The sequence below is a fragment of the Chanodichthys erythropterus genome, chromosome 7 (genome assembly GCF_024489055.1).
Source record: "Chanodichthys erythropterus isolate Z2021 chromosome 7, ASM2448905v1, whole genome shotgun sequence".
NCBI lineage: Eukaryota > Metazoa > Chordata > Actinopteri > Cypriniformes > Xenocyprididae > Chanodichthys > Chanodichthys erythropterus.
Window position 1 is genome coordinate 25,719,178 of NC_090227.1, and position 17,004 is coordinate 25,736,181.

The 17,004-nt window shown below is 41.9% G+C and overlaps 1 protein-coding gene across 1 annotated transcript in view; it reads right to left on the reverse strand.

Moving 5' to 3' along the window:
* Positions 1-10,920: 10,920 nt before the first annotated feature.
* Positions 10,921-17,004, reverse strand: part of LOC137022913 (kielin/chordin-like protein) — a 99,840-nt gene continuing 93,756 nt past the window's right edge. Inside the window, exons 51-57 of the mRNA XM_067389382.1 lie at positions 15,495-15,596; positions 14,947-15,111; positions 14,398-14,695; positions 13,683-13,932; positions 11,702-11,846; positions 11,495-11,587; positions 10,921-10,962 (exon numbers count right to left, since the gene is read on the reverse strand). Of these exons, the coding sequence (XP_067245483.1) occupies positions 10,921-10,962; positions 11,495-11,587; positions 11,702-11,846; positions 13,683-13,932; positions 14,398-14,695; positions 14,947-15,111; positions 15,495-15,596 (1,095 nt within the window). The remainder of the gene's footprint in view (positions 10,963-11,494; positions 11,588-11,701; positions 11,847-13,682; positions 13,933-14,397; positions 14,696-14,946; positions 15,112-15,494; positions 15,597-17,004) is intronic.

Here is a 17,004-nt window from a genome sequence, read left to right on the forward strand (position 1 = left end):
GACAATTGGGGAAAAAAATAAATAACTAAATAATAATAATAATAATAATAAAAAAAAAAAAAAAAAAAAAAAAAAAATGACCCACCCGCCCCTCCCCAAAAATAAATTAAAATACACAAATAAAAACTGAATTAAATATATACATATTTAGGTTTTAGACATATGAGATATCCTAGACTTTACCTACACGTTTAAGGAGACAAAGCATGTTGACGTTTTACTTATCTCTTAATACCATTTTCTCACTCCATGCAAGAAAAGAACCCCATATTTTCATATACAGATCAAGGCGTCCTGAGACCCTAAATATCACACGTTCATAGCTAGCAATGTTGGACATAAGTTCCAGCCATTCATCAAACGAAGAGGGCGTGACAGATTTCCAATGTCTCAGAATGATTCTACATCCAGACACCATAGCTAGACGGCACCATTTCCTTTGTTGCCAGGAGAGGCCCGTATCTTCTGGTAAGATACCCAACATACAGAGACCAGGATTTTTGTGTAATGTTAGGCTGAAAATGTTATTAACAAAATGTACATGTTAAGGATGCTGGTGTAAAGAGGAGGCAGATCACGGATTTCCACAAACATACGATACTTTAATACAAATGAAGGCAGAGTACACCACACAAACTCTAACAAAACAGAGAACGGACGAGGAGTGAAGGGAGTGAGTGCAATATATGGGGAGTGCTGACAATAGAGTCCAGGTGCAGGTGATCTGTGATGATGAGGAGCTGACGAGGGAAGTGTGTGCAGGTGAGGAGAACAGGAGGATTCTGGGAAATGGAGTCCAGGGAAACAAGGGATCTGTAACAGTACCTCCCCCTCCCGGTAGGCGCGTCCTCGCGCCGTAGATGTAACAACCGGGAGGGGGGCGGGCGCCCTGGAGACCTCAAACCGGAGCAGGGGGATGAGTAGACTGGAGTGGAGGTCTCCAGGGCAGGCTCAAAAGCCATGGCGGGTCAGGAGCCGAAGGCAGCCATGGCGGGACAGGGGCTGAAGGCAGCCATGGCGGGTCAGGTGCAGCGGGCAGCCATGGCGGGTCAGGTGCAGCGGGCAGACATGCAGCGGGCATACATGGCGGGTCAGGTGCAGCGGGCAGCCATGGCGGGTCAGGAGCCGAAGCCTTCGAGGCGTTGAGCCCAGGCGTCGCTGAAGGACTGGCGGGTGATGGCGGAACCGAAGGCTCCGCCGACCGAAGCGCAGCCGGGACTCCAGAAGGCCGCAGTAGAAGCAGTAGAACAGCCAACAAAAAGAACACCGGGGGGAGTGAGGAGGCCAACTGAAACTGAGGGACGGAGTGACGGAGCGGAGACGGAGGAGTGTAGTCCAGAGGGAAGGGCAGGCTGACGAGTGCACAAGGTGTGAGTGGAGGCAGGATGGATACTGGTGACGCTGGTGGACTGATGGGTAACGGTGGAGCAGAGGAGGTTGGAGCCGGGGTGTAGGTAATCGCCCAGAGGTCCGAGGTGGAGATCTGGGCGAGGGGGCTTGAGGTGAAGGTTCAGTGCAAACATAACTGGATGGAGGTGGGAGAGGGAGGCAGGGAGGAAAACAGTCTTTGGGCTGGAGGGTTCAAAAACACAGTTCATAGGGGCAGTAGGTTCGGCGGCGGCGGCGGCTGGAGCGGCTGGCTCGGCGGCGGTGGCTGGAGTGGCTGGCTCGGCGGCGGCGGCTGGAGCGGCTGGCTCGGCGGCGGCGGCTGGAGCGGCTGGCTCGGCGGCGGCGGCTGGAGCGGCTGGCTCGGCGGCGGCGGCTGGAGCTGAGGGCTCGTAGGCGGCGGCTGGAGCTGAGGGCTCGTAGGCGGAGACTGGAGAACTTTGCTCGGCGGCGGAGACTGGAGAACTTTGCTCGGCGGCGGAGACTGGAGAACTTTGCTCGGCGGCGGAGACTGGAGAACTTTGCTCGGCGGCGGAGACTGGAGAACTTTGCTCGGCGGCGGAGACTGGAGAACTTTGCTCGGCGGCGGAGACTGGAGAACTTGGCTCGGAGGAGACTGGGGTTGAGGGCCATTTCATCCCCTCAAATACAATTAAAATCCCCACAGGCACTGGAGCTGGCTCTGTGGGGACTGGAGCTGGCTCTGGAGATACAGGAGCGGGCTCTGGAGATACTGGAGCGGGCTCTGGAGATACTGGAGCTGGCTCTGGAGATACTGGAGCGGGCTCTGGAGATACTGGAGCGGGCTCTGGAGATACTGGAGCGGGCTCTGGAGATACTGGAGCGGGCTCTGGAGATACTGGAGCGGGCTCTGGAGACACTGGAGCGGGCTCTGGAGATACTGGAGCGGGCTCTGGAGACACTGGAGCGGGCTCTGGAGACACTGGAGCGGGCTCTGGAGATACTGGAGCTGGCTCTGGAGACACTGGAGCGGGCTCTGGAGACATTGGGGCCGCTTTCTTCCTCCTCCTCCGCTTACTGGGCCCAGTAGCGGAATATGGGTCCAGCCTGGGGCAGGCAGGGAGTTCGCTGGAGCGGTGTGCGGAGGAAGCCGGAGGTTGACTAACTGGCCCGGCCAACCGTGTTTCTGGATGGACCGGACGACAACACTGATCCTGAACCTCTTTCACTAAGAATTTGGAGCCATTCAACCACAAAATTAAATTGATAGTTTCGCTTAAGGAGAAACAAAAAACAGGTTCATCAAAACGGATAGTGTCGTCATCCAATCCATCCAAAAACAGGGAGATCAACTGAGCGTCGGGCCAGTTAGACAAGTAAGCAAGCTCAACGAACTCCTCCACATACCTCTCCAGCGAACGTCCTACCTGCAGGAGCCCGATAATGCGTTCGCTGGCTGTTAGGGTGAGAGGCGATGGAGGAGCTGGATCCAGGGAGCTGGGGAAAGTCTCCATTTTTTTTTTTTTTTCTCTGTGGAAATCCGGTCGGTTTTGGTCCGTTCTTCTGTTAAGGATGCTGGTGTAAAGAGGAGGCAGATCACGGATTTCCACAAACATACGATACTTTAATACAAATGAAGGCAGAGTACACCACACAAACTCTAACAAAACAGAGAACGGACGAGGAGTGAAGGGAGTGAGTGCAATATATGGGGAGTGCTGACAATAGAGTCCAGGTGCAGGTGATCTGTGATGATGAGGAGCTGACGAGGGAAGTGTGTGCAGGTGAGGAGAACAGGAGGATTCTGGGAAATGGAGTCCAGGGAAACAAGGGATCTGTAACAGTACAATCTTTTCCCATAGTTCTTTAACCTTATCACATTCATACAACATATGAACCATAGTACCAATATCGGTATTACATCGCCAGCACAGATCATCATTTCTTAGTTTAAGTCTAGCCATCCTGGTTGGAGTCCAGTAACATCTGTTAAAAATTTTATAGTTTATCAGTTCAGACTGAATTTCACGGACACAAGTATGCCATTTAGATACAACCTGCTTCCACATTTCATCCTTAATTGTTTCCCCCAGATCTCTTTCCCATGCAATTTTAAGACCACTTAAATTAGGTGCATTGACATCTCTAATTAAGGCATAGAAAGTTGAACAACCTCGTTTTTTATGACTAATTGTATCAAAGACACGTTGTATATCTGTTGGTGGGTCAGGGGCATTTTTAATGGTTGCAAGAAGACAATGTCTTATTTGCAGGTATTTCCAAAAGTCATTGTTCGGCAGGTTATACTTTTGTTTCAAATGATTAAATGAGACCATATGTTCTCCTTCATAAAGATTGTCCAAGAACCATATCCCTTTATTGGCCCACTGTGTCCAGAAGAAAGGTTTCCTATCTATTCGTAGTTTAGTATTATACCAGATCGAGGCTTTAGATGTTAGCCATGGGGTTTGTTTGAAGTTTTGGTGATATAATTTCCAGCTTTCTCTAACAAATCTCAGAACAGGATTCTGGTCAGGTATTGGTCGGGCAAGTTGTGTCAAGAAAGCCTCTGTTGGAAAAGGGGCCAACATTTCCTTTTCAATATGTATCCACGTGGGAGCTACATTAGGCGCCATATTAATTTTAGTCCACTGCGAAAGTGAAAATGACCAATGATACCAATCAACTCTGGGCAGAGAGAGCCCACCCAAATTTTTAGCAGAATATAATTTAGTACGATTAAAAAGGGGTTTCTTCCCTTGCCAAATAAAGGATTCAACGTTTTTATTGTATTCCTTCAGAAGTGATAGTGGTAATGTAAGGGGGAGCATATATGACAAATAGTTAATTTTGGGAACAATTATCATTTTAACAAGATTAATTCGACCCAAAATAGAAATTGTAAGTTTGCTCCAATTCTGTAATAAATTTTGGATCTCTTGAATAACTGGTTGAAAATTAGCTTGCATAATTTTTTCTAATCCAGGTATAAGTTTGATTCCCAGGTAAACTAAACCAGATGAGACCCATTTAAATGGCCATTGTACTTCTAACATATTATTATGATTTTTAGACAGAGGCATTATTTCTGATTTACTCCAATTAATTTTATATCCTGATATTTGAGAAAAGTCATCAATTAAAGAGCACATTGTGGGTACTGTTATTTGTGGGTTACTAGAGATAAGTAAAATGTCATCAGCATACAGAAGTATTTTATGCTCCTGCTGACCAGCCACAACCCCCTTAATATTTGGGTTACTGCGTATAGCTATAGCCAATGGCTCTAAAACCAATGCAAAAATAAGGGGCGAGAGGGGGCACCCCTGTTTTGTGCCCCTATATAACTCGAATCGTGATGACGTTATGCCATTACACAGTACTGAGGCTTGGGGTCCAGTGTATAGTAATTTAATCCATTTAGTAAATACTGACCCAAAGCCAAATCTTCTAAGGGTCTCGAATAAGAAACCCCACTCAACTCTGTCAAAAGCCTTCTCCGCATCCAGGGAGAAGGCCATGACAGGGTCCGGGACATCTCTAGATTTCCACATAAGATGTAAAAGTCTTCTCATGTTATCCGCTGAAGACCTAGTCCTAATAAATCCAACTTGGTCTGGATGTATAATGGTTGGTAATATATTTTCTAATCTCTTTGTGAGTACTTTGGCCAAGATTTTCCCATCCACGTTGCCAAGTGAAATGGGCCTGTAGTTTGCACAATATTGCGGGTCTTTCCCTTTCTTGTGAATAAGAGTGATTATACTGGTTCTCATACTCTCCGGAAGTTTACCAGTTATCAAAGCATTCTGAAAGACTAAGAGTAATTTAGGTGCTAGAAATTCAGAAAAATTTTTATAAAAGTCAGAAGGGAAGCCATCTTCCCCTGGGGAACGTCCCGATTTGAGATCGCGTATGGCGTTCTTAATTTCCTCTAATGTGATGTCATTTTCAGTCCCTATCAAATGTAGATAGGCAAGGAATCTGCAGGGAAGAGAAAAATTGGTCATATTTTCCAGTGGGAACTTCCCCTTGTGATGTATATAGCTCTTGATAAAAATTTGTAAAAACCTTATTAATTTCCTTTCCATCAGTAATCAGTTTATCTTTGTCGTCAAAAATAGAAGGGATAAAGTTCTGTATGCTGAGCTGTTTGACTCTGTGTGCCAAGTATTTTCCTGCTCTCTCACCTTTTTCGTAATAGTTTTGTTTCGTACAAAAAAGGGCAAATTCAGCTTTTTTCTGTATAATATCATTTAGCTCCAATTTCAAACTGTTCAATTTATTAAAGGTTACAGGATCCGGATTACTATAATGTTGTTTTTTCAGAGACCTAATTGTTTCTTCCAATTTAATTAATTTTTCACTTTCCAAACGCTTACGTAGCGAACAGTGCTGAATAAGTCTGCCCCTCAAGAAAGCCTTAAAGGCATCCCAAGTTATACCAGGGTCAGAAACAGAGCCCTCATTATATAACCAGTATTCATCCATTGCTGTTTGTATAAAGGAACATGAGATCTCATTTTGCAATAATGAATTGTTAAAGCGCCACCTTGTGTTTTTCCTACTGTTCGCAGTCATAACGACTACATCTATTGGAGCGTGATCTGAGAGAACAATATTCCCAATTGAAGCAGACTGAACCTGACTCACCAGTTGTTTAGAGATTAAAATATAATCAATCCTTGAGTATGACTGATGAGGATGGGAGAAGAATGTGAAATCTTTCTCTAGGGGATGCAGTGTACGCCATATATCTATCAGGCCACATTCAACCATCATAGTGTCTATTGATGAGTGCAATATTGGTGTGGTCTGTTTGTTACTAGACTTATCAAGGTCTATATTTCGAACTTGATTAAAATCACCACCTAGTATTATGTTATAATTGCCAATATTTCTAATAATATTGCAGATTTCATTAAAGAAATCTGGAGACATTACATTAGGGGCGTAGATATTCATTATAGTATACTTCTGTCCTTCTATGCTAGAATCCAAAGCTATCCATCTGCCATCCTGGTCATTATATGTTTTGTGGACTTTAAAGTCTAAGCCTTTCTTGATCAAAATAGCCACACCTCTACTCCTCGTATTAAATGTGCTTGAGTATACTTGACCAATCCATCCCCGTTTAAATTTCTCAGATTCCTCAGAACTGAGGTGGGTTTCTTGCAGCATAGCTATATCAGATTTGTTTTGTTTGAGATATGTGAGAATTTTCTTACGTTTAATTACGTGGTTACAACCCGATATATTCCATGAGATGATTTTTAAGAATACCATATCTCTTAATTGGAGAGTACATAGAGATTAAACATTGTTTCCTCCCTCAGCATAATTAGGTTTGCTGTATGCAACTGTAAAGTCTAAGCCAATGCTCCCAAAATGTACCAAATGTGTAAGGCAAAATCTCACAACAAAAATGTCAAACCAACAACTAACAAAGGAAAAACTACAAAACCTAATGCCCTTCCCCCTCGAATCCTTCCCAATATAAGAAGGCTGCATCCCTTTAACACACTCCTTCCAGTATATTGATATACTCCTCAAGTTAACTCTGTTAACACTTCATTCTCCTGTGGATGTCTCCCGATTCTGATACTTCACTTGCATATCAATGAAGTTAGAAAGCATAACTAAGAAATGGTCTAAAAAAAATAAAAAAAAATAAAATTGTACAGTTCAGAAAATACTGTAATAACTTAACCATATAGCCTATAGCTATAGACAAGAGGAAAATAACAAATTCCTTGAAATACAAAAATTTGGCATATGAGTACTTCAGATATATTCTGTCCAAGTTGCCTGTAAACTGCAGGCAGGCCAAACTAAAACTGAAACGGCCTTAAAGACTCCCAGAATTCAGATATAATTGACATTAACATTCCTTCGGTTAGTAGCAATAGAGGCAATCCATATATGATCTTCATATAAAGGTTACACACATGAAAAGTTCTTGCCATTTAAATATTGCTGCTTGTATCACTTTTCTTTCTGAGTAAGCACCTGTTTCTCATAAAAGTCATTTGCGTCGTCCGGAGTCTCGAAGATGAAGCTCTCTTCCTTAAACGTGACTTTAAGCCGTGCGGGGTACAGCAGACGAAACCGAATGCCCTCCTTGTACAACGCTTGTTTTACCGGGTTAAACGCGGCACGCTTCTTAGCAAGGGCATTGCTGAGATCCGGATATATCCTTAACGAAATCCCCTTGAACTTAACCTCATGTTGCCTGGCCCATCGCAAGGTGAGCTCCCGGTCACGATAACGATGAAAACACAACACAAATGTGCGCGCGGGTTTACCTGCCGCAGGTTTAGGACCGAGAGAGCGGTGTGCCCTCTCTAAGGGTGGTGGACTTGTGAATACCTCAGGCATAACTTCAGCCAACATCTCCGAAACAAATACAGTGGGATCCTTGTCTTTTTCGCTCCCCTCCGGGACGTTCAAGATACGCAGGTTAGAACGGCGAGACCGGTTCTCCAGATCGTCCAAACGCTCCATTAACAAGCTGTTTTGAGCTTTAAGGGAGTTGATGGTAGATTCCGCCGCCACAAGACGTTCGAAGTTTTCACCAACAATAACTTCTGTTGATGTCAGTCGACTCTGGAATGAATTTACCGTGTCGCGCAAGGCATCCACCGACGTTTGCAGAGGTTTTACTGAATTCAGTATCAGGGCAGCCATGTCCTCCTTCAGTACTTCTCGTTGCTTGGCCAGTTCAGAAACAAGTTGTGTCATTGACAAGGAGTCGTCGACCAATCCCTCCTCAACTTGATTTTCTTCTTGAGACGATGCCGCCATCATGCTCGCTAATTTACTAGCTGCGCTAGCCTTTTTAGACTGCGATGCAACGTTTTTCTGTTTAGCGTTACTCATTGTGCACAGGTTAATTTGGAACCTCTTCTTTATTTGTTTAGTCGTACTTTCAATGTTTTATAACATAAAATCCACTGCAACAGGTGTATATAATGTGAAATGATCGGGAGACTATCCACTCTGCTGCCTATCCCTTACATCTTCACACCGGAAGTCCTGCATATTCACCTCTTCTAAATCAGAAAAAATATCTCCAGTGATGGCCAAAAACTCACTCTCAGTGGCAGGGGGTTGGGTGTGGCTCACTTCTCTACCCTCGTAATCCACTAAGATTCCCTCGGCGACGGATGGTACAGCCGGCTCGCACACCTGGTCAGTCCCGCGTTGCTCAGGCTCCGTGGCGATGTCCCGCTCGGTCGCTCTCGTGGGCGCTGGCTCAAACGTCGCGGCGAAGTCCTCTTCGCGGTCTGCGGTGGGCTCATGCTGCCGATCCTCGCAGTCAGGGTGTTGATGGCTGTGCACTGGAGAAGGAGTGGGACTGGCGTCGTCAGAGACATCCATGGTCATCGAAGATCCACATGACGCCAGCACTCACTCCACATAATCACGGAAGCTCCCTCGAGGTCCTTCCCCAGACAGCAGCGCTTTGGTGGCGGTGTTGAGGCCGGCATACAGGAAGTTGCAAAGGCTGCTGTCCGGGAAATGTGTAGATGGAGCTAGGAAAAATTTTTTTTCCTCGTGTGCCTCGAGGGAGCGGTCCTTCTGCTCAAGGCATACTAACAGAAATGCGGGTGTGTACATTGTGAGGGGAACGGAGAGTGAAACACGAAAAACACTGGGACGGAAAACAAAAAACACACGCCGCAAACTGTATAACTGTTTTTGTCCGGTATTCTGTTACGTTTGCTGGTAAACTAATCACACGACAAGGAGATAGAGTCACAATAATTCTTTACTAGGAGATAAACAGGAATCCGCAAGAGCATACACCAACATAGTACGAACAATACCGGACAACACAAGACTAGAAACACAGGGTATATATACACAGGATAACAAGGAGGGTGATTGGGAACAGCTGGGTGTGATGATGGTGGTGATCAGTTGCCATGGTGACTAACTGGTGGCGGGAAATGGAACAACAACAAGTCCAACAATGAGTCCAGAACAGAGTGCACATGTAACACACAGTTAATATACACAACCTTAGTGGAATACACAGATCAAGCGGTGCCTTCAGCCTCCATCCTGCTGCTGAGCAGATGTTTCTAGTGGACATCCCACAGGCCCATGATGATGAAGAAGCCATACCTTTTGTAGAGTGGGCTCGAACACCTACAGGGTATGTCACATTCAGTGAACTATAGAGCCTAAACCATCTAGTGTGGTTCACATAAACACAAACAGGGCAAAGTAGCTGCAAAAGGGAAGTGCTCCCCACAACTGATTTGCTCTGAGCAAAAGCTGAAATTATTATAACCTGGACTCTGAACGGAGTTGAGAGCACCTTAGGAACATAACCTTCTCTTGGTCTGAGGATGATCTTATAATTGTCCCGGCCATAATCCAAACACTATTTACTGACTGACAGAGAGTAAATTCACGGACGACTGCCACACACACATAAACAAAACATAATGTCAAGTTCAGGCCTGGTCCTCTCTCATCCTTCACTGTCATTGCTCCTCCTTTTATGCTAGTCGAGACTGGTGTGGCGCGCAGCTGACGCTCATTAACACTCGCGCCACCTGCCTTGCCCCGTTCTCACGGCCCACGGCACCTCCATCACCCCTCGCAGGCCAGGGTACCCACGAGACTGCGCTCAGGGGTGGGGTACTGTTCATGCCATGAGGGTGAGTAAGAGTTGGAAAAGGAGAACAGCTCTTTTTGTGAGGCTGTTTAAAAAGTGTTATAAAAACACACAAACACAACAATAATTCGTATTTCTGTTGCCCGCAACAGGCAGGGACACACAAAACAAGCACTCAGTAGGGCAACAGACTTAGGTACCGGTCCGTCCCTAACATCTAGCGGCAAACTCTTCTTCCTCTCTTGACTTTCCTGATAGGCAAGGCCCCCCTCCCATATTTTGGATATCCTTGTACGTTGACACCATTGACGGATATCAACAAGTTGGAGACATGGACACGAGCCAAATACGGGGCGTGCCACATCTTCGTCACCTCGGCATTAACCTCAGGTAAGAACAGAGCCAGCCTTTGCAGTTTTTAGAAGGAGGCCAGGATGAAGGGAACCACTCGTCCAACCTGCTGCACCCGGGTTCAACAGGGGGGACCACGCCATCAATCCAGCTCCTCAAACACCTTTGACAGCACACGTAGAAGCCTACTGTCTGTGAATTCAATGTTGCTGCTGTGGGTAGCCATCGACATGACTGGTGGACCAGCCAAATCAGAGACCACCATGGACATGGCTTTGTACTGTTCCTCACCTGGTGCTTTGAATGAAATGAGGTCGCATGAAGGGGGTGGGCACAAGCTTCAGCATATGCCACTGGTGGTGAGGAAGGGTCTGAGAAGTGGGAGGCATGCCTGCTATGAGCTGGCAAGAGCTCACCACTAAACCTGTTGTGCACCACATCAAGATGCCGTTTATTCTTCCTCGGCGGCTCGAAGGGAGCAGCTGAAGGGGGGTGCGGTGGGTTGCAGGTGAGTTGCTCATTGCACTAGAAGGCTATCCGAACCCCGAGAGTCCCGACCCTCTTGGCCTCACAGTGAGGGCAAATAAAGCTCTTCACAGCAGCTTCTGCATGGGCACAGGGAAGTTCAATAGGTACTGTGCAGACAGAACAAGGCATCAACAACATTCTTATTCACTGGAACACACAAGCGTGAACTTTGTATTCCTAAATCCATTTTTCTGTGATGACTCAACAATGAAAAGACGCCAGATGTCACAGTCTTGCATGAAGGAGAAAGATTCTGAGGAAATGGCACCCAGTGCCCCGCTATATACGGAGCGTTCCCGCCCCTGATTCACGTGCTTAAACACCATTGGATATTGTGATGCAACGTTGTTATGCCAATCAGGCTTTAGTATTGTAGGACAAAGGTGTTTCCCCATTTCCCAATCCATCATCAATGACGCAACGTTGAGAGACTGATATTGACAGGGAACTTCTTTCTCTGGGTCAGCGTCAGCGCCAGTGCAGATCTTAATGTTCCGTTGTGGTTTTGTCAAAGGTTTAATAGACACATGCAGATCATTATTATTTAGGAATAAGATTTACGTGGAATCGAGATGCAATATATATATAGAAATAAAGCAGAATATTTTAAAGAAATATAGAAGGAATTAAATTAAATACCTCTTCTCTGTTCTTCCGCTGTTTCTCCATCACTAGGAGAACATGCAGGACTCCTCTAGCCGAGCATAACAACCCTCCACTCTGACCTCTGACCTGAACACACGAAACTCTGATATTGCATTAAACATTTTTTATTTATTTATCTTTCTACTTCTATTTTCTGTCTCACTCTTCTCATTCATGAGTGTTGGTGTGATGAATGTTCACCTGTAAAATGGCTCTCTTTGTGTCCTCCAGGCTGGCGGTGATGAGAAAGACACTCTTATAGAGGGAACAGATGACGTCCACGCCGACCTCATCATCTTCATGTACACCGATGGTCTCACAAACCAAATGCAAACACTCTTCCATCCTAAAAGAGTCAAAGCATTTCATATAAGCTCAATATCATCACCACAAAGGTGTTTGAAAGAAATATACACACTACAAGCACAATCAACATAATGAAATGTGTTCTTGCTGTACATCATAATACAAATATAAAATACAAACATAACAGATAGTTCTACCTTATATAAATCCAACTTGAAAAGAGAAAGTGTCTCACCTGTTCGATGAGTTTATCTTCATGAATGATGCACGATTACAACAAAGCCACGTCTGTCGCTGAGGAAACCATTAGAGTCAGATTACAGAGGCAGCTCAGCGCTGACCGCACTCCTCTGACAAATCATGACACTCAATCAGCTACGAGATTATATATATTATATATATATATATATATATATATATATATATATATATATAAATCCTGGCTGAATCCTATGTCAGATGTTTAAACCTCATGTTAGATAGCTCTTTACATTTTTGGTTAAATTGAAACATTTAAGATTTACATTCAGTTAAAATGACATTTATGTTTTATATCAAAGTTGAAGAAATAGAACTTTGATGAAAATTATTACGACAACCAACCAAATATTGTAAGACCAAAATATATTTATGGTATCGGTTGAGCAAATATCCCATTTGTTAATTTTTATTAGAATTATATCTTTTGTTTTCTACAGTAAGTCTAAATGAAATCTTAGTAATCAAAATTGACTAGCTATTTATGTGCCATTTTTTCCTCAAAAAGTTCATATTCAAAATAGTGTAAAAAAAAGTGCAATAAGAACAAGCACAGACTGGGTGAAGGTGAGATTTGGTGTAATAACGGGACATACGGTAAATATGAGAATACATTAAATATGACATATACTGATAAATGTCAAAGCACCTGATGAATGTAACATACAAGCTCTTTTTGTGTTTCTATTTTTATATAGATTCACTGTCAGTATTGTAAATAAAATTATCAAGTGTAATAACATTGCTTATAAAGCTCTCTATTTAAAGAGAGTGAAAAAAAAATTAAATCACAACACCAGTGCAACAGCAAAAAAAGGCCAATCAAAAACAGTGCAAAAAACAAAAACTATGCAGATTTATCTTTGTCATTGTGGTTAACTCATTAACTGAAGAGGAAAAGTCCATGATCTTTTATGGCAAGCAATCATGCTAAAACAGAAACCTCATGATGATTCAAAAAAGCTTTTTCCTCGCATCTGTGGTGAAAGAAAGAGGACATTTTTCCTGAATTTGTCCAGTTGGCTCAAATATCTTCCTGTCAGTGGATGGTTAACTGATAATGTTTAGCTCCAGGTTAACACAGTGTCAGAAACACTTACAAACAGTAGCACCAATCAAACAAACAAACAAACAAACAAACTAACTAACTAACTAACTAACTAACTAACTAACTAACTAACTAACTAACTAACTAAATGCAGTATACAGTAGAGGATTGTATAAGTGGTTTGAGCTATAAAGTAAAAATTAAATGTGCGTTAAGCTCAAGCATTTTAAAGTCAATACAAAACTCCATTTGCAACTCATTGTGATCTGTTGAATTTCTGAGTGCAACAGGATATTCAATGAGAAAAATGTAGGATGGGACTTTTTATCCATCAGGAAATTATTGGATTGTGAAAAGTGGAGGCAGATGTTGGAAAGACAAGGGTTGATAAGTAAGAGGGATTTATGATGTCAGCTGAAAAGTAGCAAGTTTTGATAAAAATTACAAATATTTTTTATATGAAATAATGTGTACTAATGAATCTTAATGCAAATTTACTTGTTTTAGTTAATCAGATCTCAGGGATAATTAAAAACAAGATTCAGTGAGATTTAGACCTTGTAGACAAACAATTTGCGATTTGACTCCACAGTTTGAGGGTCTCCAAGACTGCCATGGATAATTTTAGGACATTTCTCAGGGATGATGCAGTGGGAGTTGTGTTCTACCAGTCCAGCAGGACACTGGCATCCTGGTACGCAGGGTTTAAAGCAGTGAGCCTCGATCACACCGAGTGGCACGTCTTTATTAAAACACGTCTTAGGACACGGCGGCCCACACTCATCAAACACATAACCACGGTCCAGCGGGCACCCCATGGCTGTAAGGATGGAAAAGAAAAAAGATGGTTTTGTACTAAAGCACGACAAATCAAATCACATTAATTTATATACTGTATCGCTTACAACACAAGCAAACCTCTTCACTCCTGTTAATATTTAAACAAAATCTCATAGAAACTTCAAATTTGGACCACAACTTGGTTAGACATATGGCTTTGATTTTATAGCAATTTTAAACGTAAAAATTATTTAGTAAAATGTATACAATAAAAAATGTTTAGTACAGTTCATTTGTTTTTACAGCAAACTTAAACTATAACTTTTTTACACTTTCATTTTTTGAAGTGCTTTCACTTCAACAGTAATCTGTAGTTTGCAGTTAATCTGTATAATCAGCAATAATCAATAGTCTGTATTCCTAAGCATTTATAAATTACAAACATTTAAGTTTGGATGTTTTATGCTCAAAAAGGCAGTTAACCGCATGAGTATATCTCACTCACCGCAGAGTGTCGGCGACCTCCATTGCAGGATAATCCCGGCCTCACGGCACTGGGACGAGTAAGCCTCCAACACGTCACACAAACACTCGTCTATATTGGACCCGCAGGCGCACAGATCATACACACATGAAGCAAAGAACATCTTGGGTGGCACCACCTTATGACACCGCTCAAACACGGGCGACTTCAGCACTGCGCAGCGAGTGTTTGCGGTCTTACGGGCGGAGTATCCAGCCTTCTTACATGGATTAATGTTTTTCACATCAGAACAATGAAAACTTGAATTTCCACTGCCCACCTGCAAGGAGAATATTATTTAACATTAATATTTAACATTTGAAATACATCAAGATTGTGTGGCTACTGGCTAGCATTGGTTCTTCAGACATGTTGAGCCTTGGTGTTCAAACAGAAAAAAAGATTTAAAAATGAACACATCCCAATTCCCATTCCCGCATTCTCAGCTGTCACATTTATACTTTTGCTCTCAACTACAAAAATAACATATTAATCAAAACACAAAGCATGAAGATGTTTTAGTGTTTTAACCTTCCAGTTGTTTCCGAAATCTGCTTCAGATTTGGCGATTTGTCCGTTGCGAAGTTTCATGTCGTCCAAAGGGTAGTTATTGAAGTTGCCACATAAACCGCACATGTGCTTCTTATAGGTTCCAGGAACACTAACTTCCACATGAGACCGGCCATTCCATAACACCTTAAATCACAATCATCAAATCAACAAATAAAAAGTGCTATCATAAAATGAATATAAAATATTACAAATTAATAAAAATAAATTCAGGCAATAAATCAAGATAATGTGGTGTGGGAAGAATTTCATGAGAAATGTTTGAATTCATACTGAAATCTCAGACTTTTGATATTTAGTATTTTAGCAAATCTGATCTCTAGAGGAGACACAGGTGAGATTACCAGAGTCTTTTTTTCTAAGGAGAAAAATCTAAGCAAGAAACTTTGCTCTATATTTAATCTCATTGCTATACAATAAAGAAGCACTTGATATTAAGGAGATTTTGTTTATGATGTTTCTTTCCTATAGAAAATTGAACCCAGAGTGAACACATACAGAGACTGTACCTTCAGCCCAACATTGGTGTTCAGGAGGATGGTGTTGGTCTTGCGTTCCAGGTAAACATACGGCTCTTTAAGAAATGGCAGGGAGACGGGTTGATAATCAACCTGACGGATCGAAGGAAAGGAGGAAGAAAACAAGCAAAGTTGTCAATATGTGTCTAAAGAAAAGCTGAAGATAAATTGATAATTTAGCTCAGGGTTTTCCATAATCTGGGGGGAGGGGGGTTCATGAGTTGAGGAAAAGCTGATAATTAATAAAATCATAAAAATATAAAATGAAAATAAATAATTCAAAAATAAAAACAAAATAAAACACTTGCTAAAAAACATTTGCATGTCATTTGATCATTAAACTAAATTAGAGAACTGTGAACAATGCAAATGTTTTTTTTTTTGTTTTTTTTTAAATGTTGAAATATTAAATTAAAATCTCTGGGGGTACTTCAAGTAAATATTTTAGGTCAAAGCGGGTTTAGCTGACATAAAAGTTTAAGAATCCCTGATTTAGCTTATTATATTAGCACATTAGAAATACAAACATACATGTAAGAAAGAAGATCATAAACTATTATGTAACTGTGACAACCGCATCATGACTGTCAGTTATATGTTGAATATTGAACATTCCATCATAAGTGAATTAAAAACTATAAAAAACTATAACAAAAAATACTATAAAAAAACTAAAATAAGCTGAACATTGAACACCTTGAACACCTTTCATTCATTTCCCTCAAAAACAGAGACGGCCGCCGGTGGCCAAAAATGTGTCGTGTTCAGTGAGGAGTACAGCCACAGGACTGCTCTGTTTGGTTTTTTTATTATCTAAATACTTATTTTATAGTTTGAAGATCATTTACATTATTAGTTCAGTTGAACTACTTATATTTCTCTCTCATTTTGTGTGTATTTTGTGAAAAAACATTTGCACTGTTTTTATTTTCGAAGACAATTTTCATAATTGTTTTCATTACTTACAACACTATTTTTTTTATTCATGTTCAGACTGAAAATATATTTCTCTAATAAATCACTTTTTCTTTAGTGTTCTGTTGTATAACATTTTTTTGAATTTATTTTACTCCCTGGTCTTTTTTGGATACACATTATCAATAAATAAAGTACATCTGTTTATCCCTAAAGATTAATATTGTAGTTTTATCTAGAGTAATATTGTAACACATGACTATAACTTGCTTAGAGATTGTTACATTTAGACAAAATTTCATCTGAAAGTTTAAAACATCCAAATATAACTTTTTAAAAGAAAAAATTCAAACTTCAGGAGGTTTTGTGTGAGTTTACAGTGAAAAACACCAGATTTTTGCTGCCGTTTTTTTGAAATTCTGGACATTTTATCCATTCTCAGACAAAATAAATGTAAAATTGGGACTTTAAAAGATCTAAACTGAAACTTCAAGTTGTCCTGTTTAAAATGATATATGGCACTTGATGCTGACTGCTAGAATGGGTTAGAAAACCAGAGAAAAGTGCAGGCGAGTCAGGAGCCTAA